The sequence below is a fragment of the Neofelis nebulosa genome, chromosome 15 (assembly GCF_028018385.1).
Source record: "Neofelis nebulosa isolate mNeoNeb1 chromosome 15, mNeoNeb1.pri, whole genome shotgun sequence".
Classification (NCBI taxonomy): domain Eukaryota; kingdom Metazoa; phylum Chordata; class Mammalia; order Carnivora; family Felidae; genus Neofelis; species Neofelis nebulosa.
Window position 1 is genome coordinate 26,498,321 of NC_080796.1, and position 13,542 is coordinate 26,511,862.

At 39.0% G+C, this 13,542-nt stretch overlaps 1 protein-coding gene across 12 annotated transcripts in view; it reads left to right on the forward strand.

Moving 5' to 3' along the window:
* RASAL2 (RAS protein activator like 2) overlaps positions 1–13,542 on the forward strand; it is a 359,982-nt gene that overhangs the window by 241,768 nt on the left and 104,672 nt on the right. The window contains exons 1-2 of one of the 12 annotated variants that reach the window (XM_058700422.1): positions 7,377–7,398; positions 8,077–8,196. The exons of the other annotated variants lie outside the window; for them this stretch is intronic. Of the exons in view, the coding sequence (XP_058556405.1) occupies positions 7,392–7,398; positions 8,077–8,196 (127 nt within the window). The 5' untranslated portion in view covers positions 7,377–7,391. Of the gene's footprint in view, positions 1–7,376; positions 7,399–8,076; positions 8,197–13,542 lie in introns of those variants that run through there. 12 annotated transcript variants of the gene reach the window in all.

The following is a 13,542-nucleotide window of genomic DNA, read 5'->3' on the forward strand; positions in this document are numbered from 1 at the left end:
AATCCATCAACTTTACCAATTTTAGTTATCAGTTTAGGAAAAGACCTATTGTCCTATATTACCTGCCTTTGTTCGTTCCTGAGTATCTAGTATTAATCTTTTCCTGTGTGCAAGAATAGTAGAGCAGGAGAAAAGAGACTGAGTCAGTAGTTTTGGTTTCTTCAAAAAGGATGGAAATCCCAGAGGAATTAGGAGGAAAACTGGTGCTTGTAAAATTGGAAAATAACTCTCTTCTGCTGTAGCATTTTAAAATTCTTGGTACAGAAAAAGCTGATTATATAATACATCTTATTTGGATATCCTTTTAAACTACAAGGCTTACACAGAAAAAGTTGTACAGGAATGTTTATGGCAGCACTACAGGGATACCTCGTTTTATTGCTTTTCACCTCGTTGCAATTTGCAGAGACTGTATTTTTTAACAAATTTAAGGTGTAGGGGCAACCCCTATGTTAAGCAAGCCCATTTTTGTCATTTTCCAATAGCATTTGCTTACTTTGTGGCTCTTGCTACATTTTGTTAATTTTCGAAATATTTCAGCCTTTTTCATTATTATTATGTTTGGTCTGCTGATCTGTGATCAGTGATCTTTGATGTTACTACAGTCATTGTTTTGAGGTGCCACAAACCCACACCCATATAAGACAGCAGACTTAATCGGGGCGCCTGGGTGGTTCAGTCGGTTAAGCATCTGACTCTCGATCTCAGCTCTGGTCATGATCTCATGGTTTGTGAGATCCAGTCCCACATCAGGCTCTGTGCTGACGGTGCGGAGCCTGCTCGGGATTCTCTCTCTCTCCCTCTCTTTCTGTCCCTCCCCTGCTTGTGCATATATGCGCGCTCTCTCTCAAAATACATAAATAAACATTTAAAAGGTATTTAAAAAAACATCGCAAACTTAATGAATGTTGTGTGTATTCTGACTGCTCCACTAACCCACCATTCCCTCCCTCTCTCCTCTTCTGGCCTCCCTATTTCCTGAGACACAGCAATATTGAAATTAGGCCAATTAATAACCCTGCAGTGACCTCCAAGTGTTCAAGTAAAAAGAAGGGTCACATGTCTCTCACTTTAAATCAAAAGCTAGAAATTATTAAGTATAGTGAGGAAGGCACGTTGAAAGCCAAGACATGCCCAAAGCTAGGTCTCTTGTACCAGTTAGCCAAGTTGTGAATATAAAGGAAGTGTTCTCGAAGGAAATTAAAAGTGCTACTCCAATGAATACACAAATGATAAGAAAGTTGAAACAGCCTTATGGCAAATATGGAGAACGTTTGAATGCTCTAGATAGAAGATCAAACCAGCCACAACTTTCCCTTAAGCCAAACCTTATCCAGAAGAAGGCCCTGACTCTCCCGGGGAAAATACTATGAAGATTGTTCAAATGACAACCAAGGATTTAGAATATTACCTAACCTTGTTGATAAAGCAGTGGCAGGATCTGAGAGGACTGACTCCAATTTTCACAGAAGTTCTGTGGGCCAAATGCTATCAAACAGCATCTCATGTTACAGAGAAATTAACATGCAAGAGTCTATTGATGCAGCAAAGCTTGTTAGTATTTTAAGAAATTGCCACAGCCACCTCAACCTTCCTCAACCACCACGCTGATCAGTCAGCAGCCGCCAACACTGAGGCAAGACCCTCCACCAGCAAAAGATCACAATACACTGAAAGCTCAGATGATGGCTTGCATTATTTAGCAATAAAATATTTTTAAGTTAAGGTATATACATTGTTTTTTTAGACTTCATGCCCTTGCACACTTCATCAAGTGCAGTATTCTGTAAACATAACTTTTATACGCAATGGGAAATCAAAAAATTAATCTGACTAGCTTTATTGAGATACTCACTTTATTGCAGTGGTCTGGAGCCAGACCCACAATATATCCGAGGAATGCCTGTATTTGTAATACTGTAAAGTAGAAATAACCCAAATGTCCATCGGTGGAATACTAGTTGGCCATTGAAAAGAATGAAGTACTGATACATGCTACAGCATAGATTAAATTAAATTAAATCAAATCAGGTACAGAAGGCCACATAGTGTATGATTTCATGTATAGGAAATGTCTAGAACAGGAAGATTCATAAAGACAAAACTTAGATTAGCAGTTCCTAAGGACTCAGCAGTTGAGAGGAAGGAGAACCAGGTGCTAATGAGAGCCAGGTTTCTTTCTGAGGTGATGAAAATGTTCTGCAATTAAACTGTCGGGATATTTGCACAACTTTGTGACTATATTTTAAACTACTTTAAAAGAGTGAATTTTATGGTACGGGACCTCTATTTCAATAAAGCTCATATTTTTTAAAAAACAAGCCTAACAAATCACTTCTGCTTCATAATGTCTTCCTATCTACTAAGGATAAGAGCCAAAGACCTTGTAACTTCACACGATCTGGCTTCCTGTTTCTTCACAGACCTCATTTTCCTTTTTCTTTCCCCCCTGAGTCAATCCAGTTTACCTGCAGTGATTTCCTGACTGTTGCCGCTTCCAGATCTTTTTTTTTTTTTTTTTTTTTTTACTGTTTTTACCCTCTTCCCAAAAACCCAGGAACCCTTTACTCAAAAGTCAGTCTCTCAGAGATACCTTGCCTGGCTACCCTCTAAAATTGTAAAACTCTCGGGGCGCCTGGGTGGCGCAGTCGGTTAAGCGTCCGACTTCAGCCAGGTCATGATCTCGCGGTCCGTGAGTTTGAGCCCCGCGTCAGGCTCTGGGCTGATGGCTCGGAGCCTGGAGCCTGTTTCCGATTCTGTGTCTCCCTCTCTCTCTGCCCCTCCCCCGTTCATGCTCTGTCTCTCTCTGTCCCAAAAATAAATAAAAAATGTTGACAAAAAAAAAAAAAAAAAAATTTAAAATTGTAAAACTCTCCAACATTACCTACACCCCTTTCTTGCTTTATTCTTATCCTTGGCACTCTTCACCCTAACACAGTATATATCTTAACCTTTTTATCTTGTGTATTGCTTTCTCTTCCCCCAAGAATGTAAGCTCTCTGAGGGCAGAGGTTTTGTCTCTTATTCACAACTGTATCCCAAGGCTTAAAACAGTGCTTGGCACATACTGTCACTGATGCTGTCAAATGAGTGAGTCTGAAAGCTGATAGCTATAAAAAAGGTAGCTATAGCAAAAATCAGGACTGTACATAATTGAAGAGGGGGCTACATTTTTTATACCCATTACTCAACTGAAACTTAAGTTTTCTCTAGGACTATGAGATTAAGGAAGTAGGAGGAAAGAAATAACTGGTTTCTAGTGTCTTAAAATAAAATAATAAAGACAATTATACCGTTCTTAAAATGAAACCTTTATTTGACCCAGGCAAATAGTTATTTTATTTATTTTTCAATCATGAAGACCTGCCAGAGATCCACAAATACGTTAGGGAGTCAGAAAAGGTTGACTGAATTGACAGCGTGGGCCTGAATCAGGGGTCAGTAAACCATGGCCCAGGGCCCTTTTTTTTTTTTTTTTCTGTATTGTACATAAGGTTGTACTGGCATACAGCCATGCCCATTCATCTACATATTGCCTATGACTGCTTTCTTGCTACAGTGGTGGAATTAAAATAGTTGTGACAGAGACTATATGGCCCCCAAAGCATGAAATATTTACTAGCCGACCCTCTCCAGAAAACCTTTGCTGGCCCTTCGACAGATCAGCCCTGGTAGGGTGTATAATAGTATGGTAGGGAATTTGGCCAAACATCCAGACATTCAAATTTTGTTTGCATCCCTACCTATTACCTTAGACAAAGGTCGGTAGGTAGACAAGTTTCCTGATCTATGGTTTTCTCATCGGTGAAATGAAGATAATACCTATCCCGCCTGGTTGTTGTTTAAGAATTTCAAATGAGATATTGTATGTAGAGCACTTAATGAAGTGCCTAAAAACGCCGTATTAGTAGTTGCAGCCCAGTAAGTCTCACACACACACACACACACACACACACACACACACACACACGTATCACATACACGCATTTACAAGGAAATGTAAATGCCCTCAAATAGAAATGCCCAGTCACCAAGCACTTTCCATAAGCTTTCAGTATTTTTTGGAAAATAACAAATGAAATCAAAACAAATGTCAATAGTAAGTACATGCTTATATTTATTCCATGTGAAGAACACAGTAACCACCAAAATATATGTGATTGGTTCATTTGTTGAGAAGATTATTGTCAAGCATTATTTCTAACAGCCCTACTCACAGTATTTTGGTGCCTTGACTCATATTTTAACAAAATGTACAGCCCACTATAGAATGTTTACATCTTTTTTTTTTTTTTTAATTTTTTTTTTTCAACGTTTTTTATTTATTTTTGGGACAGAGAGAGACAGAGCATGAACGGGGGAGGGTCAGAGAGAGAGGGAGACACAGAATCTGAAACAGGCTCCAGGCTCTGAGCTGTCAGCCCAGAGCCCGACGCGGGGCTCGAACTCACGGACAGCGAGATCGTGACCTGGCTGAAGTCGGACGCCCAACCGACTGCGCCACCCAGGCGCCCCTAGAATGTTTACATCTTGAAGTAAGTTTTATTGCTTTATTTTTAAGGAAATTTTTATGTAAGCAGGTCTAATTCATGCTATGCTCTGGCTATAAACAAGGAAAAACAATTCGGTGCCTTTTATATTATGACAAAATTTCAATCTAGAGCTTTTCCTTGGGGCGCCTCATTTGCTAACTCTCTGTTTAGAGAAGGCAAGTTTCTCGTACCGGATCATTTTGGTGATACCTTTGTGCCTATACTGACTTTTCTTCGCTATAATACATAAAATAAAAGATTCATTTTTTCTTTTACCATGTTTTATTTTTGGTTGTTGATTTGGAGACTGGTGGTGTAGATCCTTTTATCAGGAATACATGGAATTCTTAGTACTTTGGTATATAGAATCACAATTTCACTTTCACCAGTAAGTCATTCAATAAACACTTATGAATTATCCACTGTGTGCTAGACATTAAAACATTTTGTTTAGATTACTAGAGCACAGTTTTCGTCTTTAAAATGCACAAGGCGTAGTGGAAGAAATCACTATGTAGACAGATAATTTCAATAAAGTAATAGGAGCAATAACAATGAAAGTATAGGTAAGAAAGCTATTAACTCTGCCTTAAAGTGTCAGGAAAGACCCGGAGATGTAATATTTGAACTGAGTCCTAATGGATCAGTTCAATATAGTCAGGTATACATGGTAGAAAGAATGATACCTCACTGGAGGTACCAAAGTCAATCAACAAAGATGTTTGAGCACCTATTGTGTGCCAGGTAGGGCTCTAGAGAGTGGGGATATACCAACGAACAAAACAGATGAATTGTGATTACTTTGCTTTGGAACATGCAAAGACTTGGAAGCGAGGTAGATAGCACAGCATAGCTAAGTCAAGGAGAGTGTGGGGGAGCCGCTACCAGGAAGGAAGCAGGAGCCACATCACACCAAGTTGTTTGAACTTGATGCTCTAGGCCAATGGTTTCAACTTTGGAGCTCCAGATATTCTGGCGTGTCCTAAAGTTCTTACAAAGGGATTATCAATTCATGCTTAAATACTAAGCAAGCATAGACTGTGGATTTTGAGAAAATGTTTTTTCTACATATTTGTCAATATTTTTCAATTTTATGTAGTTATTTTGAGTAACAAAGTATGGATTTATTTAAATATATATATATATTTTTTAATTTTTTTTAACGTTTATTTATTTTTGAGACAGAGAGAGACAGAGCATGAACAGGGGAGGGTCAGAGAGAGGGAGACACAGAATCTGAAACAGGCTCCAGGCTCTGAGCTGTCAGCACAGAGCCCGACGCGGGGCTCGAACTCACAGACCGCGAGATCACGACCTGAGCCGAAGTCGGCCGCTCAACCGACTGAGCCACCCAGGCGCCCCTTATTTAAATATATTTTTAATGTTTATTCATTTTTGAGGGACAGTGCATGAGTGGGGGGATGGACAGAGAGAGAGGGAGACACAGAATATGAAGCAGGCTCCAGGCTGTGAGCTGTCAGCACAGAGCCGGACATGGGGATCGAACCCACTAACCATGAGATCACGACCTGAGGCGAAGTTGGACGCTGAACCAACTGAGCCACCCAGGCGCCCCTAGATTTTGTATCTCCTCAGTTGGTACTATTGCTATAACTACTTTTAAGTAACTATCTGTCAAAATGACTAATTTTAAAAAGAGATCCTGGCTCATGCTCTGTCTCTTTCTCTCTCTGTGTCAAAAATAAACATTAAAAAAGAAAAAAGGAGGCACCTGGGTGGCTCAGTAGGTTAAGAGTCAGACTTCAGCTCAGGTCATGATCTCGCAGTTGGTGAGTTCCAGCCATGCATTGGGCTCTGTGCTGACAGCTCAGAGCCTGGAGCCTGCTTCGGATTCTGTGTCTCCCTCTCTCTCTCTGCCCATTCCCTGCTCATGATCTGTCTGTCTGTCTGTCTCTCTCAAAAGTAAATGAACATTAAAAAATTAAAAAAAAAAGAAAAGAGATCCTAAAATACTCAGCCTGATATTTCCTGCCAATCTTGAAGCTATTAAAACTTTTAGAGCAGCAAAACAAAACTTCAGTAAATAAGTGAACTCCTTCTAAGTGCCAGGCACTACTTTAGCCACTGGGTTTATAAAGGTTAATATATAAAACAAGAATCTTACCGAGTTGACTAGAGTCCGGATGAAGAATAATGAAGTCAACATGGAGAGGAGAGTCTGGATTCAGGATATACTGAGACAGTAACTCTTAAGCAGTGAGAATTCTCTCACTGAAGGCAGACTGCTAGAACAGAAAGAAAATAGATTATTGGGAACAGAGCTAATATTTTGCTAATGCAGGGGAAGACTCTTAGCTTTTTAAGAGTGTTGTTTTCTCATAGCATGCCTGATCAATCTACAGAAAACAGGGATGTTAGTGATTTATGGGTCTCTGAAAATATCTCTACTGTTTGATTTTTCTCTGCGTATTAATAAGGTGTAAGCCTGTGAACTGACCTTAAATCCAAGCATGTAAGTATGTAATGTAAATCATATTTAAAAATCCATCTGTTTCGGACTCCTTCACAATGACAGTGTGACAGGAGTTGAAGGACAGTCATTTGCTACATTGATGGGTCTCTGAACCTATAGCCCAACAAGCTTACTTCTCTGACTTCTTTCTTTCAGATTTCAGCCTTCTTTCCTATTCTCCCTCTCTCCCCCGCCCCCCCCCCCCCACGCTCTCCACCCCTCTTTTCTTTCTCGCTAAGAAAGACAGAGCTATTGACTAGAAGCCCAGAGTTGCCCCCAAGTTCCGACCACCGGCTCGAATTCTTATGAAGTGGACTTGTAATATCCTTAATGTTGCTGTTGGCAGTCAGTTACAGATTCCATTATTGTCGATCAATGCCGTCGCCATGCGAGGTGGGGGGAGGAACGGAGGAGGAGGAGAAGAAAGGAGGGATGAGAGCTTCCTATTCACAGATTTATCAACCTGCCTTTGCTCGCAGGAAATCTTCGCAAAGAGGGCTGAGATGCTGTTGAAATAGCTAAAGCAGGAAGGGGTTAGGGGGCTGCAGTTCTCTCTGGTTGACTGAAAGGAAATTTGAAAACCTTTCTTCTCGGAACAAAACAAAATGCTGAATTTGTTCTTTTGCCTTTGTTTTTGTTTGATGATATGCTTTACTTAACTGATTAGCTATTGTGCTGTCTGGTTATCTAAGCTGCTTCAGTGTAGGAACCTGTTTCTTTTCCTTTGAGTGTCTTTATTCTTTATTTTCCTTTGCTTTCTCCTGTCATTAAACACAAATCATTATTCAATTTTATCCTGGCTTCTCTTTCAGGCTAAAGCTTAACACTAAGAGACAGAAGGACAAATCTCCCTTCCCTTCTCTTCTGTCACCCTCTTTTAACCCTCTCTATTTCCTTCCCCCTCCCCCCCCCCCCCCCCCCGTTGTATTAGATTGATGTCACAGAGACAGAATTCAGAGTGGAGGGAGGATCACATTTGCTCTTTCATCATTACAGCCTAGCCAGCAATTTAAGTGTCGGACCCCCAAGAATTCAGTCTTTGTATCTTTCTTTTCCCACTCCATCATTCAGTAATTGTGCTCTGTATGGAAAAGTTTTCTGGCTGGAGAATGAGTCTCCTTTCCCCCGGTGATGTGGCCGAGTGGTTGGATAGTAGCACCGAAGAGGAGAAGAGCCTTCTGTCATTTCTGGGTACGGTAGGGCTCCGCTTGTTCTTTTAACCATTTGTTGTCTGAACTTCTCTTACTTTGGGGAGTAAGACCCCAGATTTTCTAAAATCCACTTTTGTATATTTTAAAGGGGGTAGGAATTAAAAGGATATGTTTAAGTTGTTTGCTGTTCAAGGTTTGCTGATGTTTGTAGAAAGAATGTCACCAACATTGCCTATGAGAAATAGCAGACAGTTTGCTTTGCTTTAACAAAGAGTGCTAGCTCCGTGCAAAGCTTACTGTGTCATCCGGTCAGCTGTTCGTGGTATTTAGACAACTTCTACTAGCCGAAATATGTTATTGTTTTACTATACCTCTCAGTACAGTGATGCTGAGGCTTGCCTTGGAAGAGTGGCAGTGGGCTTTGTGTGCAAGAAAAGCCAACATATGGATTGAGAAGTAGCTTTTATGCAAGGTGTGAAATACTTGTAATGTTCATATATCAGATTTCTACTGAGTATATAAAATACAGCTATTACTTAAACTTCTCATTTATGGATGCTTTCTAATAAATTTCTAAGGAAGGCAATTATTGATCGTGGAATTATTGATATCATAAACAAATTCATAAAGTTAGGTTATAAATCCAATTGTGTCATCAGTGTAATAGGAGAGCTTGATACTTACACAAATCCTATTTGTGAATACTTTTGTTAGATTAATAATTGCCTTCAACTTTATCTGTTTTTCTATACATTTGATTTGTCTCATATGTTTTGCTAAATATAAATATACCTTTATTATAAGTGGACAAAATTTATAGTTTTCTGATCTGTGCCTCATGAGTATTGCTTATGACCTTAGAAATACTCTTCTGCCATTCCAAAAGATATCTCTATCTTTTTTTAAAAAAAATTTTTATTGTATTTAGCATAAGTTTCTGTTTTATTTAATTCAATTATGTTGTCAATCTTAACATTCTATAAATGATTTCTTTTTTTTCATGAGGTTTAGATGTAAAGAGTCATCCTGATCAGATCTTTCCTAATTCTATAAAGACTCAGAGATATATATTTCGATATTAATCCTACTCTTAATTTGTTTATCACAGCCTCACTTGTCTTGGGCATTTGGGTGACTTTAAGAAATATGTGTACCTCCTAACTCCTCAATTCTCTGAAGCCTGTCCTATCCTACCCGCTTCCCATTCCCCACCCGTCCACATACCTAGAGAAACATCAGTGAAGAAAAGCAAACACAAATAACCCTGAGTAAAACCAACCACTTAGACCCTACTGCATCATGGGAAAGGAAGGTATAGTCAACACTAAGTATTTTCCTTCGCTCTTGAATGATATTTTTCTGTATTCTAATTATCTAACCTCAAGATTAATTTATTTTCTTTTTTGGCCATTACTCCTCTATACCTAAAAAGAATTTAATCAAATAAATAGAGTTGGGCAATTAAAAGGGTCTACAGTGTATGTCCCCTCCTGCCCCCACTCCCATCCTCTGTTTAGGAGAGTTAATGAATTATACTCTTTTTTCACAAGTGGAAGTGATAAAGACAAAGGATGTTAGAACACACTTAGAAGAAACATGCAAATTCTTGCAAACTGTCCACCTAATGGAAGGAAACCTTAACATTCGTAATAGACAAGACACAGATAAATCAGTCTTGATTCTGCTCAAGAGCTACAACAAGTTTAGTTGTTGAGAGAGTAGATAGCTATGTACCCCTGCTCCACTGTGGCGGCAGTGAGCCCTGGATGTCAGCACGTCTTATTTGGTAGATTGAATCTCTCTCCTGACCATGGGTAGCAAACACCTCCATCTGTGGGTAAATGGGAATTTACTAAATTCTTCCAGAGGAACTAGGAGGAAAGCTATCTCAATACAACTTGTAATAGCTTGAGGATTAAGCAAAGCTCTTGTGATATCATTTGCTACTGTAGTTACCATGAACTAGAACATGCTTTTCCCAGTGAAGACGCCAAGAGAACAATGAGAAACCCGAATCTACTTTATGATGAATCTAGAATTAATGGAACCAAAAGAGTCGTTGTGTCAGAGAACCTGTCAAACTATGGTTTCTTTCCCTAAGGATTTATGGCAGGTTTCTCTTTAGGAGAGAAGATGAAAGAACTTTGTATTGGTTAGACTTTACTACTTCACTTTTGAACAGAAGCCACGTAACTGATGTTCAGGCCTTCCTGTTGATTTAGTGCAGTGCTGGTTTGATGAAGCTTCATAAAATTGCTGTGCGTTATTCTATTCAAAAGCCTTCCATGGCTCTCTCCTCACCTGTCAGATGAAGTCAAAACACTATGATCTGGAACTTATTCTGGCCCTTCTATCTGGCATTCCAGTATTCCTTTGGGGAGGGGCCAAGGGGACTTTCATTCCACCAAATTGATTAACTTCCTGCATCTCAGGCAAATGCTGCCCTTTCCTACCTTTGCACTTGCTGTTTCTCTCATCGGCCGTGTCCCTTCATCCAAACTGAAATTTCCATAACTCTGTCTGTGCTTCAGATCTTACTCACGAGCAAGATCCTGTGCTAGGTACTGTGGCTGGATACGAAGAAGTGTACGATAAACCTGCTTGCGAGAAACATAGAATTTGGGGAGAAAATGTGAACTGTGTACAATTAAGGGAGAAAGATTTAATGATAATTCAAGACAACAACGGAGAAAATAAAATAAAGCAGTACCTGATTATGAAATGATTTATCTTAGCAAAAATTGCCTTGGGGATTTGAAGAAGGGAGACATCATTTTCAATTAGAAACCCTGAAAATTGCTTTACAGAGATAGGATTTAATCTGAATCTGAAAGCATAGAGTAGGTTTTTATAGAAATGGAGTTTTCTGTATGAAAGGAGTGTCATGAGGAATATTAAATTATGTTCACATCTAATGAACAAACTGATTTGAAAGGAACGGGAAGTTCATGTACAGAAGCAATGAGAGGTAATACTTGAAGGATGTGTGGTGGATCACTGGGTAGGACCTTTCCTGACAATCTAATGAGTAACAATTTTATCCTGAAAGTAGTTGGGAAGAATTAAGGATTAATGAGGAAGAAAAAAAATGTGACCAAAATAGTTTCTTAGAAAGACATATGTGGAAGTGTCTTGTAGGGGGATGAGACCGGAAGCAGTTACACCTGTTTGAAAGCTATCAGAGAAGTCCAGATACGAAATAAGCACCTCTCTTTTAACACTTAACGCCCTATAATTAGTAATTAGTGCTTGGCTTATTTGTTGTTAAAACTAGATGTGAATGCCTCCACAGCAGGAGCCCAACCCTCTGTCTTTTCCACCCCCAGCACACTCCAGGTCCAGATGAATATTTGTACAGCGAATATGAATAAGATGAAAAGATGGAGAGATTACAAACAATCTATCAACAGAGTTGCTGACAGACTGGAGGAATGGGGAGCAAAATAAATCAAAGACTTTTTGAATTTAGGAAGATGGTGGTAATATTAACAGAAATAGAAATGTTGGGAAAGGGAGCCAGATTTTGAGGACAGAAGATGAGTTCTGTTTAGCTATATTGACTTTGAGGTGACTAGTACGCCCTCAGAAATATAGTTCTTGGAAATGAAGTCACAGGTGGAGAGCAACATTTGGGAGCCATCTAGAGAAGACAGATAGTTGAAGCTCTAAGCATCTGTAAGTGATCTACTATCAACAAACTGTCAAGAAAAAACAGAGGTCAGGGACTGAAGCTTGAAGAACACCAGTAGTGGGGCGGGGGGTGGGTAGAGAGGAAGAGGCGATACAGACAGCATGATCCTAATGGCAGGAGGAAAGCCTGGACGGTGTGTATTATAAGTACTAAGACAGAAGAAGGTCAACTATGTTAGTGGTTACAGAAGACAAAAAAGACCACTGGATTTGGTAATGAGACTTTTGATTAATAACTTGTGAAATTGTCAGTTCTGTTTCATTCATTAGAACTGAGGGAAAAGAAGCCAGATTTTATAATATAGAGGAAGACAGCAGATGATGAGACAGTGAAAGCCATGGGTTCCATCTCTTGCCTGGAGAAATATGGGACTAATAAAAAGGAAAAGTACCTTTTTAAAAACTGGAGAGACTTGTACATATATACATATATTTGGTATAGGAAAGAGCAGGATATTAAACCGGTAAGAGAGGAGACTGAGGGAACAAAATCCTTTATGAGTTTGAGGGTGAGTGTGGGATTAAGGGCACAGGATTAACCTTTTGAAAGGAGAAACTCCTACAGGAATCAAAGATGCTTGTAGAGATTTAGTAGCAGAAAGTAGAGAAGATGAGGGAGGTAACTGCTAGTGTATTAATTTTATGGCATTTAACTTACTCAGTCTTAGATTGTAGTTAGTTGTGTACCCACCTAGCACTCCCGTTTCTGCATAGTAGGGTCCTTCACTTAATATCTTGGCATCTTCCAGAATAGCACTGAAGAGGTGCTTAATAAATACTTGTTTTGAGTGAATGAGTGAATGAATGCTATTCAGATACCCAAAAGTTTGAGATTCAGCCATTTTCACAATTAGCCAACTCATTCTGTCAGAACTATCCTTTTCCCTCCTTTTCTCCACTGTTCTCTATTCTCATATCTGCAAGTACCATTTAAGGTACATTGGTAGCATTTGCAATTATTATTCAGTAGGCTGTAATTGTGTTTTCCAAATTCTAGAATAAGAAGCAAAATACTCAAATATTCTGTACTACTTTACATGTTCTAAACTGAATTTAAGTGATTTTTTTTCATTAAGTGAAGTTAAGTGATAGAATAATTCTATAAAAGAATATCATTTTGACAAAATGTAAACATTTTCATGTTTCTAAGTGATTCTACTGACTATGGTTATTTCATGTTGGTAACTTATAACTAAGATTACACCTAACATCAAGGAGAAAGTATATTCAATTCTAGCAAAATGGCAGACACCTTGAAAAATAATACAGAAACAACTAGAAATGTCACATTAATGAAACAGATGTTTTTAAGCTAAATTGTTGAACTCTATTCTTAGGAAGGAAAGGAAATCCCTTGGAAGAGAAAAAAGAAAACTAAAAATACAAGTGGTAAATTGTCCTGGGGGCATTTGCCAGTCTTAGAATCCCAGAATGTTAAGAGTTAAGAGCCACAAGATAGGAGATGGGCCTAGGGTCCAAATGAAGTAAGGAATTAGAACTGAAAGCCTCACGACTCCTGGCTGGCTCAGTCTGAGGAGTATGCAACCCTTGATCTCAGAGTTGTGAGTTCAAGCCCCACACTGGGTATGGAGATTGCTTAAATAAATAAGACTTTTAAGCTTATTTATTTTAAACTTGAATAAATAAGACTTAAAAAAAAATTAGAAATCCTCATACCATTGTTCCCTATAGGACT